The sequence below is a fragment of the Papaver somniferum genome, chromosome 10 (assembly GCF_003573695.1).
Source record: "Papaver somniferum cultivar HN1 chromosome 10, ASM357369v1, whole genome shotgun sequence".
NCBI classification, from domain to species: domain Eukaryota; kingdom Viridiplantae; phylum Streptophyta; class Magnoliopsida; order Ranunculales; family Papaveraceae; genus Papaver; species Papaver somniferum.
The window spans coordinates 122,546,165-122,567,089 of record NC_039367.1 but is presented as its reverse complement, the minus strand read 5'-3'; the positions used below and the strand labels follow the sequence as shown (position 1 = coordinate 122,567,089).

The 20,925-nt window shown below is 35.2% G+C and overlaps 2 protein-coding genes across 2 annotated transcripts; both read left to right on the top strand.

The window, feature by feature from the left end:
• The first annotated feature begins 465 nt into the window (after window positions 1-465).
• On the top strand, window positions 466-4,842 carry LOC113318935 (NADH dehydrogenase [ubiquinone] flavoprotein 2, mitochondrial-like). The gene is made up of 10 exons (XM_026567225.1): window positions 466-626; window positions 717-749; window positions 853-918; window positions 2,942-3,058; window positions 3,453-3,530; window positions 3,671-3,776; window positions 3,934-3,980; window positions 4,142-4,219; window positions 4,301-4,366; window positions 4,461-4,842. The coding sequence occupies exons 1-10, from the start codon at window positions 558-560 to the stop codon at window positions 4,566-4,568; spliced, it is 768 nt and encodes a 255-aa protein (XP_026423010.1). The 5' UTR covers window positions 466-557; the 3' UTR covers window positions 4,569-4,842.
• Window positions 4,843-11,352: 6,510 nt separating this feature from the next.
• LOC113316167 (protein FAR1-RELATED SEQUENCE 9-like) lies at window positions 11,353-14,093 on the top strand. Its single transcript, XM_026564386.1, has 4 exons — window positions 11,353-13,251; window positions 13,380-13,604; window positions 13,725-13,808; window positions 14,022-14,093. Exons 1-4 carry the CDS (start codon window positions 11,353-11,355, stop codon window positions 14,091-14,093), a joined length of 2,280 nt encoding a protein of 759 aa, XP_026420171.1.
• Window positions 14,094-20,925: the final 6,832 nt, after the last annotated feature.

The window sequence follows — 20,925 nt, the reverse complement described above, 5'->3', positions numbered from 1 at the left end:
TAGGCAAAAAACGTTGCAAATTCTTCTCACAGCGTTGTCTATTCTTCAACACTACTTCTCTCTCCAGATATATCTCGAATGCCAGCTAGTAGCGAGATAGTTGCGCTGTTTCATTTAGCGTAACCAAAATTCTACTTTTCGCAGAATGGTTCAGTGAGATTGTTTTATTTTTTGATCCGACGACTGAGATGGTTGCGTTGTTCCATTCAGCGGCACTACGTGAAATGGTTCAACACATCTAGATGCTACATTGGAATGGCCATAAGATTTAAATGGGTATTCTAGCTGAGGTGAACTTCCAGTATAAATGCTAGACCATAAGACTAAGCCTAAAACTTCTCCTCTTTGGCATAAAAAATAAAAATAAAAAAATCTTATGACGTGGCCAACAAAAATAAATAAATGGTGCCCTCCGAAATCCTTTGTTACCATCCTTGGACATGCCCTAGTGGATCAAACATCCACACCAACAAGACTTGCCCTTAAGTATAGAGCGTGTTGCCCTCAGGTATAGAGCGTGTTCTCCTCACTCCCAATCTCTCTGCAAATCGTTCAAAATGTTTGCCCGTCTCGCCAGCAAACGCCTCTGGGAGATCCGTCAAATCTTTAATCAATCTCCTTCTCAGGTACTAATCACCATTATCTTTCTCCACCTGTTCTATCTTTCTCTATCCCAACCGATCTGATTGATTAATTTTTATGTTCCTAATCTGCAGAGTTCTCGTTCCTTGTCAACTGCCCTAAATTATGTAAGTCACTCCCTCACTCCACCATTTCATTTCATTTCATTTCATTCCATTATTGTTTAATAATGATTTGAATTCTTGATATTTCTGCTATATTTCTGAACAGCATTTGAATTCTCCGGATAACAATCCAGATATTCCATGGGATTTCAACGCTAAGAATAAGGAAAAAGTAAGTATCATTTTCTTTAGAAAAAAATTAGGCCTTGATTGCGAATGAGCTGAATGTAGGAGTAGAAGTACACGTTTAATTGTGAACTGATGATCATTTTGTACATTAGTTTTTATTCTAATCGAAATGAGCTTCTGTTTGCATGAACAACATATGTGGGAAAAAGGGTTTTTATAAAAATACTCACAAATTCGTCTTGTCTAGTTTTACTACGTGCATCTCATATCTCTGTTAAGAATATTCAGTTAGGGCACGATTGTTTGAGATTTTTCTAGTTTGCAGTAGCTGTTGATTTTTGTTTATTGCTGGGTGAAATTAAACAGTTCAACTGGCTTTTTGGGGCTTATACCTTATTTTCATGCTAACAAGAAGATTAAATTTGCATAAGGGGGTGGGGGGTTGCTTTAGGTTTAAATCTGTAGTTCAGCGATTAGGGAGCTTAAGATGATTCTATTTTGTGGAATTTGAGTGTTGATTTCTACATTTATTGTGCTGTTTAATTGTGTTGTTTAATCAGCAACCAAGTGGTTAAGTAAGAAGTTTATCTAACAAATTACATCTAGTCCTTGAAGCTCAAAACTGACACTTATATAAGTTATATAAGTATACTTTCGCTCGACCAGGTGGATCTTTTCACCATGGACAATTATTAGGTTAGGGAAATTAGATCGACTGTTATTAACTATACCACATACTCTTTCTAAAGTCAAGTTATTCTACATTGTAAATGTAAACAGAGTAGAGATTCTAATCAAATTTCATTCATGTTTATAACTCCTTACTAGTTACAAATAAACCCAAGCTAGAGGAAACATAAAGTCTTTATGATTTGCCAACTTTTATGCCTTTGAATATCAGTTCGTATAATGTATGAATAGCAGATGAGAGCAAATGCCTCCTTGTAAAAGCATCCACGAGTGCACTGTTTCTAATTTTACTATAGGCATCTGGGTGTAGAATATCCGGTAACAGCATGTGGAAATAGAATCTTGTTACTAGTTTGTAATTTCTCGAAAAATAAAATCTTGTTTGTAGTATATCTCAATTTTTGTTTATGGGTGGATGGCAACAAATAAGTATAAGGGACTTTTGGGTTTATACTTTATACCTATTCAAGCTTAAAATCACTTATCCGTAACAAATTTCTGTAGGTTAACATTTTGTTTAAGGAGTTTAGAATGTTTATGGTTTTTATAATTTGGGTGCTAATGTTTAAGATTTGTTCAGTGGGTTGTAATCCCTTGGAAATCAACCCATGTTAAGGAAATTAAAGTTTTACTGGGTTTTCAAGGGTAAAAATCATTATCTTCAATACCTGCCACGTTGCTAATCTGCATATAGTTTAGTCCTTGACGTTTGCGAGGACATTTTTGGACTTGTAGTTGGGTCGGGAAGTTTAAAAAGAATATATACAGGTCCCTTTGTTATGGGCGAAGGCTTCACAGTATGAGGAACTTTATCAGAGTTATGGTGGCAACTTGATACTGGCTTAGGTCTCTTGTTTACCTACTGCCATGGATGCATATAGAATACAAAGTACATCTCCTCGCTAATAGAAACAGAGTTGTATGGAGCTTCCGGTGATGATACCACTTAAGTGTCCAATGCCTCTTTTTTCTTTCTTTCTTAATCTGTTAGACCAATACTCTTCGTAAAAGTATGTGTATCATAGATAAGAATTTGATGTTTATTCCAACTTCCTGGTTTGGCCTGTATATATGTGTATCTTGCTGAGCTTCTTCACAATCTGGATCATTCACATCATTGGTGTTATGATTTCTTGCTAACTTACAATTAGCTTATTTTAAGAAGTATACATATGATATTTGCACTGGATTTGGAGTGATTCGACTTATATCAGCTCCTTTATAGATTAAATTATTTCAAAACTTCCGTAGATGTTTTAATTCTGGAGTTTATGTTCTTTCCTGTCACTGTAATCAAATTCAGGGTTGAAACAACTTGTTGTGAATCTCTTCACTGATGAGAATTTGAAATTGTACATATCTTTATTTATGTTCAGGTCAGGGAGATATTATCACACTACCCATCCAACTACAAGCAATCAGCAGTCATTCCTCTTCTAGATCTTGCACAGCAACAACATGGGGGATGGCTGACTGTTTCAGCGATGAATGCTGTAAGTTAGCATCATTCACTTCTTCTTCTTGAAAGAATGAAGTCAATATTTTGAAAATAGGGTTTTCTGGTTTGCTATTCAACATTCTCGCCTAGAGTCTCTGGACCAACATGCTTTTCTTGCCAAATACTGGTATCTGCAACCCTCTTTGCGAGGAGGCACCCTTACCCCAGCAATTATAATTAGCGTTAGGAAGTCCATTTTTATTTTGTTTCTCTGATTTAGGGAAAGTTATACATATGCACCTACTATTAAGAAAAGCACATACCGTAATGCTTATTCTGAGGAAGGTTATCTATGGGCTGAGAACCAGCAGCAATAGCAACAAGTTCATTACTGTTCATCTCGTGGTTGCTTATAGACCACTTATATTTAAATGATTGTCGTTGTTCAGGTGGCCAAGGTCATAGAGGTTGCTCCTATTCGTGTATATGAAGTGGCAACATTCTATTCAATGTTCAACCGTGCAAAGGTAAGCAAATGTTATTTCTAGATATACTTTTTGTGGCATTCATGATATCACTGTATTCACTGGAATTCACCAGTGAATGGTGAGTGCTTCTATGTATTTTCTGGTATGAAACTTGCACTTTTTGTCCGCTGGTCATGTAGGTGGGAACTTATCACCTCTTAGTCTGTGGTACTTCACCTTGTATGATACGGGGTTCACGTGAAATAGAAGACGCCTTGCTGAAACACCTTGGAGTTCAGCGAAATGGTTAGTAAACGGAAGACATCATTTTTTTCTCTTTTCAATGGCATTCCCATGACCAGAGATATTGTAGTTTGAGATTGTAGTTTGAGATTTGTTGAGCGCGAAGGTTCAATTTGAAGTGACCTGTTATCCCACTTACTTGGATGATTCTTACATGCAGAAGTAACAAAAGATGGCTTGTTCTCAGTTGGGGAAATGGAATGCATGGTCTGGTCTCCACTCATATATCTCTAACCGATCTATCAACATTTGTTTCTTTTGCAGTATGATATTACAAATACTTGCTGCTGTCACTCGATGTGAACCAGTTGTACTGTGTCTGAACTGATTTTATAATTGCTGACCCTCCTATGGTTTGTATTTTGCAGGGTTGCTGTGTAAATGCTCCTATGATTACTGTTGCAGACTACTCCAATGGTTCAGAAGGATACACATATAATTACTATGTAGGCTATCTTCGCATTTGAAGTGTCTGAAATGTCCAATAATTAACATGCCGACTCTTATATGTTTTTTGGTACCTTCAGGAAGATGTTACTCCAAAGCGAGTTGTTGAGATCGTCGAGATGCTGAGAAGGGGAGAGAAACCGCCGGTGAGACCATTTATGACCAGAGCATCAATTATTTTACTGTACTATAGACTTTGTTTGACCAAGTTGCATTCCACCTTTTGCTATGTATTTGCAGAAAGGAACTCAGAATCCTAATCGTATAATGAGCGGGCCTGAAGGTGGAAACACCACTTTGTTAAGTGATCCAACTCCTCCACCATGCCGCGATCTTGATGCGTGCTGATAATCAAATGATAAAATTGTTCTAGTTTCAATAATACCAAGTTTCACTGTTGAATTGATGTTGTTTCACTATTGACCTGCGCAGTATGAGCATGGTTGCAGTAGTGATCATTTACCTCAACCATTTTGGTTATTCGGCTATTGTATTTTGGTTAGTTGTTCTGTTGTATCAGATGATCCTTGGATACATTGTCCTCGGAGATATGGATAAAACCATTGCGTTCATAATTTTTGCTTCAACATGATAAGGTATCAGACTATTAATGCTGTAACAATTCCAGACTTCAAGTCTCTAGCAAAACCATGCATAAGAGTGATAATACAGTTTGTCGTGGATTGTGCTCATTTTTGGTGGGAATATAGTTTAGAAAAAAATGCATAAGGAACTTACCATCACAATATTAGCTTTAAACTCATTGTCATTTGAGTTTTATGAAAAAAATGGTGCAAATAATGTGAGATAACGTGTACATATGAGCGTGTAGAGATCCTCCTTTTTCTAGAAATTAAAACTAAAACTAACTTCATATAAATCGACTTGATCACTCTAGAACACCTGCTTCGAAATATACGAAATGGCTGGTGTTGATTTTTGTAGCTAGCCTATAGTTGTTGAGGAAACCCTTCAGAAAATGTTGTTTTGACTAGTAGTGGTGAATGGAACACTAAATAAAATTCTTGCATCACCAGTCCCAAATGCAAAAATACGATGAATTGAAATGGCTATAGACAAAAGATGAACTCCACGTTTTTTTTTATGCAAGAAAAGAATTTATTAGATACGGGAACTTGTTACAAAATATTTAGCCAGCTTATCCACTGGTTCAAGGTTTTTAAATCGTGAATCGAATCGTAAACCGTTTTTTCATTTTTAAGAATCGAACGTATATTGAATCGTGAATCGAAGATTCACAGTCATAATACCTCTAAAAATTAATTATGTATGAATATATACCGTTTATTTATGAAAAATTATTATATCTTTGGTTTTTAGTTAATAATTGGTAATATTATGATGATTTAATTGTTTTCTAGGGGCATATATAGTACATATGAACTATTGAAATATACATATACACAAATAATGTTGGTGTACTCATAACTCAGTGTGATTAAAATGTAAATAAAACCAATAGTCGTCGTCTATAATGACAAAATATATATCATAAAAATGTAATCACAAAAAGTGACTTGGCCGGGTGGTTTGAGCCTCACTCGTATGACACAGAGGTGTCTGGTTCTAATCTTCCCGTAAGAGTAATATATGGAATGATGTCACAGTCTTTTTATAATGGTAGAAATATTTTTTTTTTCGAGCGACCTGGTTAATCAGAGCTTCTGATTGATTCTGGCCCCACCATTCTAAATTTCAGCCAATAGAATTTTAAGAGAATCTTTTGGGCCCACAAAATATTATTTAACCAATCACATTTTTAAAAAATAATTACCTAAAATTATTAAATCTTATTAATCCAGGAAACATAACAAAACAAATATAAACAACTTCAACATTACAAAAAAAAAACGACTTCATCATGATAAAATTAAATAAAATTAAATATGCAATGTGCATAGGGCTGCACAACGGGTAGGATGGGTAGGATATGGCCTATACCCGCTACCCTACCCGTTTATTGGCGGTTAAGAAAATCTTTACCCGTCACCCTACCCGCCAAATAGTGGATAGGGTAGGATATGGTTAAAAAACTGGCGGGTAGGGTAGGGTTGGCGGGTATGGGTAGGGTATGTGCACCCCTAGTAGGAATTGCTCGAAGACCAGTAGGGTAGGATAATTTCGAGCTTTACCCGCCACCCTACCCGTTTATTGGCGGTTAAGAAAATCTTCACCCGCCACCCTACCCGCCAAATAGTGGATAGAGTAGGATACGGTTAAAAAACTGGCGGGTAGGGTAGGGTTGGCGGGTATGGGTAGGGTATGTGCACCCCTAAATGTGCATCATGATATCATCATAAAATTTGATCAATCATATCAATTAAAAAAAATAAAAAAAAATCCAATGTCCAATGTTCATTTAAAGTTTTTGTAATAAAATTTGCCTAATTACAATTCCAAACTACGGGTAAAAGAAAATACTTGCAATTACACTTTCAGTTGATAGAAGAAAATACAAAATTTAAATTGACACTTAAAAAAATTTACCTGATTTGTGGATGTCACACATGGATCGAGAAATCTTCTTTTGAAGGTTTACAAAAGGGTTTGTTAATCCTGTACAAATAAAAATAATACAACATCATTAAGAGTAAAAATCAACAAACAATAAAATTTGCAGAGAGGAAAAAAAACAAACAAAAAAAATGGAATACGTTATTGAAAGATATCAAAATTAATGTGGAAATCAAAATATAATAAAGAAAAACATCGAAGGAAACAAAAAATAAATCAAATGGAATACGATATTCAAAATTAACGTGGAAATCAAAATATAACAAAAAAAAAAATATCGAAGTAAATGTGGATATCAAAAATATAATGATACGGGTATCAAAATTTTCTTAATATTATTCATACAAAAATAATTACTATTCCTAAACGTGCACGTTTTTTTTTGACAACATTATACTAATTATACTAAAGAATAAAAGGGATCAACCAAAAATGTAAAGTATAATACAACAGATATTTTTCATTATTATTTCCCATGTGAATATTGCAACAAGTTTCCAAATAAATGAAAAACTTTTGATATTTTTTAAATAAATCGATATGATATTCAAAATTAAATCTTTATTTTGTGGACTTTGTAGATATGGTATCTCTGTATATAAAGCATTCGATGCAAAGGCCAAACCCTATTGTCCAGGTTTTTTCTCTTCCACGCTTTCATTTTTCCAGCGGTTTATGACTATTTTTTTGTCTGATCTAATTTGTTCTTTTTTTTAATCCCTCAATCAAGCTCCTTCCTGTTTTACATACGTCAAACAATTCTAAGGTATAAACTCATTTATTCATGCAAATATTGTTGCGCTATGATTTATATTTTACATGTCTTATTGATGCATCGAAACGAGTTTTGCAACTCTTATTATCGTTTATCGCTGCTTCACCTGCTAAATCAGGAAATAGAGGTTCGCTCAATTTTATTACTGGTTATGTTCATATCTATAACTATGTTTATTTTCTCTTTTTAAGTTTCTTATTGTTGGTCGACCAAATCAAGGTAATAAAGATATCTTTGGCAGTGGTGTTTTTTCACATGGTATATTAAAAATAAGGTAACAAAAGAAATCTTTGGCACTATAACTATGTTTATTTTCTCTTTTTAAGTTTCTTATTACCAAATCAAGATAACAAAAGAGATCTTTGGCCAGGGTGTTTTTTCACATGGTGTATTAAAAACAAGGTAACAAAAGAAATCTTTGGCACCAACGTTTCTTCACAGGGTGGAAAAACTTGATGAAAAAGAATATGAGGAAGACCATTAATGCATTTTGTTAATGTATGCAGTTTTGTATGTGTCGTAATTTTTTAGCTGGAACTTGGTTGAACAAGATCATGGCTAATGAAAAATTTGTTAAGCTGGAGCCAATCTCAAAGGCGCATAGAGGTGGTGTTCTATCTTAGTTGTATTTTTGCTACTTTAGGTTTTATTCCTTTGTACTGACATAATTTCTATTTACACATGATGGGAAGGAAAATTTTGAATATCTTATAGTTGTATAACTGTTTATATTAATATTTTGTTAGGTTCTGTGGTTATATTTGTTTTTATAGGTACCGTGGAAAGGGTATTGTTCTCTCCTTCATAAGTTTTTTTTTTACCAGGGATTAAAGCTCTTAACTTAAATGGTTTTCATTCTATGGTGGCAATGGCGAGAAAAATACTAATTTTTCCAAATTGTTCTCTCTTTTGTAGTCCTCATAATTCAAAAGAGCAAAACAAGTTTAAAAGAAAAAAGAAATTGGCAGTGACGAGTTTATTTTTTAGAAAATTAGTTGGGAAAGGAAGGTAAAATAATTAGTAATATATTTTATGTTTTGATTCGTTATTTGTGCTAAGTTTTGATATATATATATATTTTTTTGCTGAGAACCCATAGTTGATGTTTGTAATTTCCTTCTTTCTTTTGATACTTTCTTATGATAGCAAGTTAACTTGGATCGCTTGACTGCAATAAACCAGAAGTACACACGTAAGCTAGCTTTTGTGAAAGATAGCAAGTTGAGTTTCATTAAAATATTTTGTATCATTCAACAATCTCATGGTTTTCCACGTAAATGGTGTACAGATAGAACAAAAGTAACCCTGCCTGCTCCTGGTATTTTTACATGCTGGTAATAGCGGTGTTGTGACGATAAAGATGGATATTGGTGTATTATGCACAATAATTTTTGTTAGCTTGGTAGAACATGTACCAATGTATTCTAGAGTGTGCAAGGATAGAATTTATTTGCGTCCAAGGTTAAAAATTTAACTATCTAGATTTGATCAGTTGGACTGAATCGAAAACCAGAAGGTAACCTCACATTGTTATTGTTATCGTCTCCCGTGTTTTGCACTTCCGACCTGGCCAAAGTGCAGGAGGGGAAATAGAAGAGAAAATATTATATACAAGTATGTACTTATTTAAGTTATGATTTGGAAACTGTACCACTGATTCCCGTCTCTTTATGTCTTTCAGTTGTTGGCGTTCTTAGGAAGAGATGAAATAACTCTTCAGAGATTTAGGATATCGAAAATACTTGCATTTCATCTCTTGATATTTTTACTCGCAGTTTTTGTAGGGCTTCAGATGTGATCGGTTTCCAATTTGGGGCTTGCAATGTGTATAATATTTAGTTGAGTTTCCTTATCCTGGCTATTATTGTTACTACCATGTTCTTTGGACCTGTATTCCAAGATTTAGCACAGATGTTGTGTGAACAAGACAACTTAGTGGACACATAACTAGGAAGTGATGGGGAAGAGCATACGTGGCCACAAAGGCTGTCGAGGGATTATTTATTCAGGAATAAGTTCTCTTATAAGAAAGTGTTCCAAACTCCATTCACTTAGGTTTTCTTGGGTGTTCGAAGACCTTGACTCATGTTGATGCAACTGGCATGCATAAACTTACACCAAAGGGGATTAAAGCATTTGTGAGTCAGCAATTTCAACTGCTGACTCCCAGTTTATACGTCCATGTTCGTTTGTTGCTTACAGAGGATAAACCATTAGAAATCATTTGATTTGATATCTTACGATTCTTAATTACTGCTTTCCAACTTTCAAAAAAGTTTTGAGTTTAATTCTACTTGGATGTGGATATGCAGATTATTAAAGTCATATTTAGGTGCCTTGCAGAAACCATCAAACTGCTCCTTTGGTACTTAATATGGCTACGATGCATTTTAATACGGTCTCACATTTTAATGAAACGAAGGGCATGCCTTTATTCTATTAAGCTAACTTCATTGCCCGTAGGTAAATGCCTGTAGGTAAAACTAGACAGGAGTTCCGTCTGGAGGTTGAGTCACTCCCCTGCGCAACAAAAGTATGATGTCGAGCATTTCACTCTTCATCTTTTCTCATTTCAATTAGAATGTAATTGTAAACTAAAGCCTTAAACAGTACAAACATCAGCCAATTAAACAATCTTAAAGACTTAAATCATTTGAAATAAACACAAATTAATAAGTTTAAGCACAAATGTCGATCTGAGTAGTGCAGTTTATAAATATATCTTCATAGTATTTCTTTTCCTTTTTCATCAAAGAAATGCGCCCACTTGGGCATCTTAACCAGCATGTTATTAGTGTTTACACTTAATAAACGTAAAATAGTGTTAAGTGTTATAAATATTAACACTTAATTCACGGGCATGCAAAAACTAATTTCATATATCACTCAGCTATAATTCACTAGTATGGTAGAGTCACTAAATAAGTAATTCAGGAGTCCATCCGTATCTTCGGTGCCAAAGGCAATATGAGCCACCTGTGCCAAGCCAATGAAATCGCGCCACGTATTCCTCTTTATTTTTAATATCAAAACCGGATATAATTTCCTTAATCCACTCTTCTCGGTCTGGAAACAGTATCAAAACGGATTCCGTTAATGAATTTGGGAGAGAGAATATAAATAGATTATTTTCTGTTATTTTTATATAAATAGAAAATATAAAAAATATTTGACCGTATATATACACTATATATCTACTTTTATATACTTCGTTCATGATGCTAAGAAAAAAAAAACACAAACAGTTGAGTTTTATGGAGCCTGATGATCTGGAGGTACTACTTATATGAATACTAATCATATTGTATATTTTACCCAGTCAAAATATGTATGTTGTTTCTAGATTTCATATGCTAATTTATGTTTTGTATTTTGATGCTGTAGAACGCATGCCCTGCGGATAAGTTTATAGAAGGAAGTCAAACTAATCGAAGATTGGATTTTGATCAAGGTATAGATTTAAACACTTCTTTAACTGATGAACTTATTGAAGAGCCAGAAAATACTAGAAATGTTGATGAAAGTATTGAAGAGCCAACGAATACTAGAAACGTCGATTTAATGCATTTTAGAATACGAAAAGAAGAAATTCCTGTCGTTGGAATGGAGTTCGGAACCGAAGATGATGCATTCAAATTTTATAATGCACATGCTTTTATGATGGGTTTTAGTGTTAGGAAAAGTAGAACACATTTATTCCAAGATGGCAAATTGAGAGACAGACTTTAGGTTTGTTCAGCCCAAGGTACCCGCGAAGAAGATAAACGCGATGATACTGTACAAAATCACCGAGCAGAAACGAGGTTTGGGTGCCTAGCATAAATGAAAATTAATCGCACACCCGATTGTAAGTATCGTGTTAGTAAATTTTTTCCGTATCATACACATGTGACTACAACTCCTAGTAAGTCTCATCTTTTTAGGTCACACAGAAAGCTAAATATCGCAAATGCAGCTCAAGCTGATATGGCTGATAGTTCAGGAATTGCTCCTAAAGAGGCTTTTGAGTTTATGAGTAGACAAGCTGGTGGTCGTGAGAATCTTGGGTTTATACCTATTGATCATAAAAATTATTTACGTACTAAGCGAACAAGAAAAATAAAATATGGAGAGACAGGTGGTGTATTAGAATATCTACAAAAAATGCAAGTAAATGATCCTAATTTCTATTCTGCTATACAAGTTGATGAAGATGATTTGATAACTAACATTTTCTGGGCTGATGCAAGGATGATGTTAGATTATGATCTGTTCGGCGACGTAGTATGTTTTGATACTACTTTCAGGAAAAACAAAGAAGGACGACCCTTTGCCATGTTCGTCGGAGTGAATCATCATAAACAATCAATTATTTTTGGTGCTGCATTATTATATGATGAATCTGCAGAAACTTTTATCTGGTTGTTTGATACTTTTTCCAAAGCTATGTCTGGAAAAAAGCCAAAAAGTATTTTCACTGACCAAGACGCAGCAATGGCTAAAGCATTAGCTTCACAGTGGCCAGAATCATGTCATCGGTTGTGTATTTGGCATATTTATCAAAATGCTGCAAAGCATCTTAGCCACGTGTTTCATAAATTTACCAACTTCGCAACTGATTTCACAAATTGTGTCTATGATTACGAGGATGAAGAAGAATTTACAAATGCTTGGTTTAAGATGCTTGAAAAATACAATCTCAATGGAAATGATTGGCTAAGAAGATTATATGATCTAAAGGAAAAATGGGCACTAGTTTATGGGCGAGACACCTTTTGTGCTGAAATAACCACCACTCAACGCAGCGAAAGCTTAAATAGTCTTGTAAAAAGATATGTCAGCTACAAGTATGATCTATTGCGTTTTTTCGAGAATTTTGAAAGACTAGTGGATGATCGTCGTTACGAAGAAAAAAGGATGGATTTTAGAGCGAGCCAAAGTACTCCTACATTATCATTTCCAGTAAAAATTTTGAAGCATGCAGCAAGTGTTTATACACCAGCAGTATTCAAGTTGTTCCAGATACAACTATGTAGAGCTCATGATTATTCCTTTAGCTGCTTTAACGATGGTGAAAGTGAAACATTAAGTAAATATAAAGTTATTCCACATGGGAAAAAATACCACCGCACAGTCATTTATGACTCGAAAAATAATAATGTTTCATGCAGCTGCAGGAAATTTGAATTTGCTGGTTACTTGTGCTCACATGCTTTAAAAATCCTTTGTGTAAAGGATATTAAGAGCATTCCTGATCAGTATATTTTGAAGAGATGGACAAAAGATATTAAGTGCGTTAGCACGAAAATCGGTTCAAATCTTCATGAAAAAAGAGAGTCAAGGGAAAATGTCGTAAGGAGATATAGAGAGTTGTGTAGATCATATATTCAACTAGCAACAAGGGCAGCTGAGTCTGAAGAGGTATATGAAATTGCCAAACTAGGACTGGATACCACGTTGAAGGAAGTTGATGCAAGTTTGAGGGGACTTACAATTCAGGAAGACCCAATAAACAAAGACATCACATCGGAAACTAGCGATGACCCAAAGCTAGTTGTCACTGCTATTCATAATAGCTATCAAGCAGTAGTAAAGGGGATTAAAACAAAAGAGAAGGCAACTGGTACTACTTCCGTTAGGCCAAAAACCGCTTTAGAAAGAGCTACACAACCAAAAAAACCTCGACAGACAGTTTTAGATCCTCATGAACACCCATCTGCACTTCCACATCAAATCCAACAGGTAAAATTATATTTTCTTGATTGATTTGATTGGATACAAAGTTCATTTCTTAATCAATCATCCATTATCAAGGCTAAATAATTTAGTTCATTCTTGTTAGTTATTAAACATTTTTATTCATGTCTCAGGAACCAAATTCATTTACTGGAACCATGGGAATATATAGCAGTCAAATGTTGCCGATGCCGTCATCGACATTGATACCTCAACGTAGTAGCCATGAGCTACCGATGCACCTACCCATGTCTCTGCCTTCGCATGATTTCTATATGGGAACCATGCCTACATTGACGTCTGTACCTATCTATAGTAATCCTATGTTACAGACAACTCTACCTTCAAACAATGTGCCGGTAATATACTTTTCACGACTGTTTTCATTTTTGTACGCATGCTGATTGTGAACTCAATTGTACATCTCATGTTTCGATGATACATGGTCATTTAACTAATTTTAATTATTAATATAATAGCAATGGTATACGGGAGGTAGTGGAGGCTACAATACTACAAGCAATTATCAACAACATTCCAATGGCATGGTTAACTTCTTACAGGTACAGTTGATGAATTTGTTTGTCTTCCCTGTTCCCCTCAAACATTTGTTCATTGGACCTTGCTACTGAAAAGAGAACCTTGTTACGTCAAGGATTTGGGTCATTGAAGCTTGTGCGCTTCATAGAAGCTGTTTTATATAAGTTAATTAGCAAGTTAGTTCAAATTGATATTTGTATATCTAATTATGTGTACATTTTTATAATGATTTGCAGGAACAAGTGCAACTACAAACAAGACAAGGCAACGAGCAGTTGAATAACCTACATCCCCGCAGCTACCAATGAGTGAAGGAGCAGGATATTGATGCAATTATATTCTGTCTTTCAATTAATAAGATAATTTAGAAATTTTTAAATTGTTATATTTATGCTTTTAATACAAAAATTTTGATTTCAAATTGTTATATTTATAATTTAAAAATTTTGATATATTGTGCATTATCACTTCCTAGCGGTAGGTAGATCAGATTCTAAGTGAAACTGAAAGACTGCCACACTAACAAACGCCTGAACTCTTTTTTTTTTTTGAAGCAAATGTAGTCTATATAGCAATGAAAATAAATTAATCTGATAAATTTAACTATAAAAAATAATCTATTTATATTCTCTCTCCCAAATTCATTAACGGAATCCGTTTTGATACTGTTTCCAAACCGAGAAGAGTGGATTAAGGAAATTATATCCGGTTTTGATATTAAAAATAAAGAGGAATACGTGGCGCGATTTCATTGGCTTGGCACAGGTGGCTCATATTGCCTTTGGCACAGAAGATACGGACCCATGTCTTAGAGCTTCTTCAATGTTTGATGTGCTTATTTCATATGTGTCAACATTTTTTTGACTTTCTCTTGGCAAAAATTCCCTTATATAGATATAGATTTCTAAATATTGGGAATTAAAAAAATTCATCTCCAATCCAAATCAATTTTAATCATTTGTTTCTTAAGTGTCATTTAATAATTGGTTAACAATTATTCTATTTTTGTTTTATAACTTATTTCACTAACATAAAAATGAGTAGGATAGGAAGACATTGTCAAGGTGAATGACTAGGATAGGATAACCACGTCACTCCACGTTCATTTAAGAAGTTAGGGTTGGAGAAGGTTTTTAGAGAAAATTGATATGTATCCTATGTGGATTTATAAATTTATCCTCACACACATTCCATTGGAGAAACTTTTATAGTTTCCGGATACAAATCCATACATACGCTCATTCCCGTGGTTATCTCATAAAGTCGGTATGAAAATCTCCGAGAAAAGATTAAAGAGAATATAATAGTTATAGTAGACTTTCTGTTTCCACTTTAACGGAAAACATACATCTGTTCCTGGAAACCTAATATTGCACTTCACTGATCAAAAACATCATTGTGGTTATCAAAAACGAGAAAATATTTCATTACATATATTTAATTTTGAATTAAATATTTGATGTTTTGCATGTAAAATTATCTTGAGGTTTGTTAGAGAAAAAAATTTCAAAAGAAGACCATTAAACCACCAGAAAACTATGCGCACGAGGTTTTCATTTTTAGGAACACGAGTTTATTGAATTTTTATAATCATAATTTCTCTTCATTAATTAGTTTTTTTTATTGATTTATTATATAAGCATATTCTCCGCGTCAGTTTATCTGTAAATCACCGTAAAGTTTCAAAGCCGGACCATATCTTAGTAGATGGGCTTTGTGAATGAATCCCCTTTTTCCTTCGTAAAGCACCAATGTTAGTAGCTTTTCGGTCGAATCTTAGTCGCACATAGATGAAAATATGATTCCTATTTAAGACGATATACATCGATACTTGAAGTCCATGATCATAATCCATGTTTCATTTTACATTTTAGTAGAATTATTACATTCTCTTAGTACGTATTGATTTGATGATCTTGCTGATCATTTGGAGGGTCATCCTATAGTTCCAAGGTACACGTACACACACATAAATACATATTTACGCCCAATTTACATATAATCACTTGATTTGAATCCAATTTGAGCTGAAATGGTACACAGAGTACTCTTCAACGGTGAAAACAATGTATTCACGACTTTAAAATACATATGCATAATTCATGAGAATCCACGGGTTTAAATACACCCGCCATACATGAAGTTCATGTACACACTATATATATGTACAGTATCAGTTTATATTTATTCTAATTTATTTTGTATTTGATGATTTCTATATGAAAATGATTTAGGATTGAGTAGATTCCAAAGAGCGGGAAAATCCTGAAAGAAAACACCAAGAGAATCACATGACATGATAGAAATAAATTTATGGATAAAATCAAGCAGATGAACGAGATTTTTGAAGATCTGACATGTCATGCTATTGATGACTTCTTTTCTCAAAATTGGAACGATAACTTTTTTAATTTATAGTCTTGAAAATGTTTGACTAAAAAAACCATATCATTTTTGAAAGAATTTCTATTGCGTCATTGGTTAATTGGATGTTTTATTGATATTTAGGGTCATCATATTGATTGTGTTAATTTTTTATAATCCGACATTCCATAGTCCATACCCAGACACAGACCCGTGCATCGCACGGGTGAAAAACTAGTATACTTAAAACGGAAATATCTTCGGAAAGTCCTCGACGAGAGCTTTCCAACGAGTACCATTGTTGCTATATTTCGGGGCTTTTAATTTTTACCTTATTCTTTAGCTATAAAATGAATTATTATACGAGTTCATTCTACAAAATGAACTACTTTAATGAACTATCATACTAGCTAGTTCATTCTAAAAAGTGAACTCTTAGCTAGGATTAAATAACATTGTTTGCACCCAGAAATATTTCCAGGCACTAAACACGATGATTTTGGTGTTGTTGATGGAAACATGGCTAATAATAGAAAATAATCAAGAATGACAGACACAAATTTAACATGGTTCGGCATGGTTTTCCTACATCCACAGACGAATCCCCTTGGGGGTGGTATTTTATTGATATTAGAATTACAGTAGTCTCTCTTCGCTCTCCCCCCTCAGAATTACATTTCCCTCCATTTATATAATTGCGAATCAGGGTCTCCCCCTAATTGTCAGGTAGGAATAAATTGTATTAAGTTTCCCTGCATGCCTCCTGGCATTAATGTGCCATGCGTAACCCCTGACATTAACCTTCCTTGCATGGCTCCTGACATTAATCTGCCATGCGTAACTCCTGGCATTAATCTCCCACGCGTAACTCCTAGCATTAACCTTCCTTGCATGGCTCCTGGCATTAATCTTCCATGCATAACTCCTGGCATTAATCTTCCTTCATGGGCTAACAAGTTTCTCGTGTATTTTATACACGGTACAAACATCGCCCCCTCTTAACCTCCAACTTGTTGGGGGTTAAGAAGTTAGTCTTTCCTTCTGCGTCGACCGTTGATGACGTAACTCGCCCCCAAGCGTGAGTGGAATATTACAGAGAAGCCCCCAACTGTAATTACCTGCCAAAAAATTTGCTCACGTGCTAGGCGAGACTTTTTGCCACGTGGTGGACTTGTGATGTTCGAGAGCTAGTCGAGACTTGAGTTAAATGTAGTGTGCTTGCAGTTGGGGCAAGGATTTTTGCTCGCAACGTAACAAGGCTGAAGCGCTCGCTGCTCGGGCAGGCTGGCTGTTGCTTGTGTTGAGTACGAGTCTTTGGACCAATATCGGGCATTGGGCTCGTGGTTGAGACGAGACTTTATGCTTGCCTAGGTGCAAGTCTTTGTACTCGCGTGCAAGGCGAGATTTTATGCTTGCGATAAGAGCAAGACATATGTGCTCACGTGCAAGGTGATTTTAGGTGCTTGCGATGTGATGCAAGGCTAAATATTGAAGGGTCTAAGCAATCTTCATCTCAGACTCGATCATGTCGCTATCCACGTACCTCGAACTTGATCATGTCGTTATCCACAAACCTCGAACTCGATCATATCGCTGCTCCAAATGTACATAAAAGTTTCTCGAACACAGGAACTCTTGCTTCCATGTTATAGGGAATCGAAAGACGATTCTTACGAGTCAAAAATCACTTAATTCGGACTTAAAACGAAGAAGTTATTGACGAAACAAGATTTGAACAAAGCGCGCGTGCTGAGACAATATACGCTGACTGGACAGTATTGCTGACATGGCAGAAAACTGGATGCTGACATGTCATAAAATTGCACAGTCAAATGGGTGATGATTGGGTGCTGCTGACGTGGCACCTGATGCTGACGAGATGTTGCTGACTGGATCAGGTCCATGACGTGGAATCCAGTGCTGATGTCGACCGGTGTGTGTCCTTTGTTGGCTGAGCTGTCAGATGACGAGGTACTGAATGAGATTGATCACGACTCTAGCAGGGTTACTACTGTAATTAATACCATGGCCCCAAATATTTAATGGAATATTGGATTAAAGGCTCTTGATGGCGGACGACAGTTTCTTCTTTGTAGCTGTGGGAACATTATTAGAATGAGATTTTATGGTGAAGCTTCGGTCCACGAGGTTTCTACGTGTGTGCTTCACCTTCCACCATTAATTAGGAACAAGGACAAGGAAAATACTCCAGTTGAACGCCAATTTTGTCGGAGCTATTTCAAGTTCCCATCTTTCTTTTGGCAGGACTTGTTCGGAGTTACCACGAGATCTGCTATCTGAAAGCTCTTTTTTTTTTCCTTAACTTCGAACGGATGCCACCAGTCTGCTGTTGAAGACCACGAACATCTTCTTCACGGACACAACTTCTAAGTTTTTGCGGTACTTTTCTTATATGGGAAAGCACGCTTCTTTCGCTCTCTCCCTCAGCCGGCGCCAATGTAATATTTCCAGGCACTAAACACGATGATTTTGGTGTTGTTGATGGAAACAGGCCTAATAACAGAAAATAGTCAAGAATGACAGACACAAATTTAACGTGGTTCGGCATGGTTTGCCTACATCCACGGACGAATCCCCTTTGGGGGTGGTATTTTATTGATATTAGAATTACAGTAGTCTCTCTTCGCTCTCCCCCTCAAAATTACATTTCCCTCCGTTTATATAATTGCGAATCAGGGTCTCCCCTAATTGTCAGGTAGGAACAAATTGTATTAAGTTTCCCTGCATGCCTCCTGGCATTAATGTGCCATGCGTAACCCCTGGCATTAACCTTCCTTGCATGGCTCCTGACATTAATCTGCCATGCGTAAATCCTGACATTAATCTCCCATGCGTAAATCCTGGCATTAACCTTCCTTGCATGGCTCCTGGCATTAATCTGACATGCGTAACTCCTGACACTAATCTTCCTTCACGGGCTAACGGGCTTCTCGTGTATTTTATACACGGTACAAACAAACATACGACTTCATTCTACAAAATGAACTGGTATAATGAACTATTATTTCATTCTACAATATGAACTATCATTTACGAATTCATTTTATATAATATGAACTACAATAATGAACAACTATTACGAGTTCATTCACGAGATGAACTACCATTCTTAATTATCATTACGAGTTCACTGTACAACATGAATTATCGATCCTACAATATGGACAACCATTATGAGTTCATTCAAAAATAAGAACATTTATCACGAGTTCATTTTACAATATGAACTATAATAATGAACTACCATTGCGACTTCATTCTTCAAAATGAACTACTATTATGAGTTTATTTTACAGAACAAATTGCTAGTATATACGAGTTCATTCTACGAAATGAAAAGCTAGAACTAGAATGAACTACCATGTTCCAAAATAGTGTTCATTCTCGGATATGAACGACTATTATACAGTTTTTTGTTTTTTTTTTGTTTTTTTTTGAAACATAGGATAATAAGTACTCGTTATGTAGATCTCGTCGAGACCTTTCCGAATATATAAAATTTATTACTTTTTGACTTATATTTTGAGAGATATTTAGTTTTTAAGTTTTTTATCTATTAATGTTAGGAAGAGAGAGAAATTAGCAGAGAAAAAAGAGAGAAAACCAAAAAAGAAAATCACGTGAAGAAGAAAGAAAATAAGAGAGAAAAATAGTATTTTAGATACTTTAATATTTTTGAATAAATAAAGACCAAACAAAATTTCCCTTTTGTTGCTGGACCAAACTAACTTGGGACCACATAAAATAGGATCAAGCAATAATTTCCCATGTTATTATTTATTTCAAACAAGAAACGTGAGTGGACTAGTCAACATGGTCAAGATCGTATATTCTTGAGGAATCTTCCAATTTTGAGGCAGATTCGATTCATGAGTGCGAGTTGAAGCGATTTTCACCAAATTGAAGCGACTCGTACGATTTGACTCGTGAATCGTACGAGTTTAAAAACTATGTGCTGGTTTATTTAATTTCCTACTGATAATTTTGCAAGTCCATAATGGATGCTTTCTTAAAAAACCAATAATATCAAGAATGAGAGCTTGTGATTCCCATCCGACTTTTTTATAATCTATATTTGTTGTTGCTGCCACATTCAGTGCATCAATCTCAAAACAAACGTGTTGCAGTTTAAGTTCCTCTCCCCATCATATAGCTTGCAACAGACCTTCCACCTCTGCGCGCTCCGCATCTAGGTGTCCACTTTCATAGATGCAACAACCCCGTTCAAAGGCACCTGTAAAGTTACGAAGTATTAGTCCAATGCTAGTATGAGTTTCAGAAAGATTTTTTTTAAAGGAAGCATCACATCAAATAGAGTATGAAGGTGCATTAGGTGGTGACCAAATTGCAAGTGTAATGTTAGTTATGTTATAACTACTACCCATACCAGTGTTTTCCTTAATCATTCCTTCTCCTGTCATGTTGTTAAGATATTGTATATTGCGTATGACTTCTATCTGATTGGGTTTCTTTCCATCAAAAACTTTCCTGCAACGTTCCTTCCAAATCTCCCAGCATGCGTTTGCCATTTTTACTGTCCAATCACTATAAAATTTGGAGAAGTTATTTGAGCCACACTATAATTTTCATCTTCCATACTTCTTCTTGCGCCTGGAATTCAAGTCCATACAGCTTGAGCTAAAGCACATTCCCAGATAATGTGTTTAGTAGTCTCCATCCTTTGTTGACACATACTGCAGATTTCTCCACTATAATGCTTCACTCTTCCCATGCGCTCACTTGATGGAATGATAT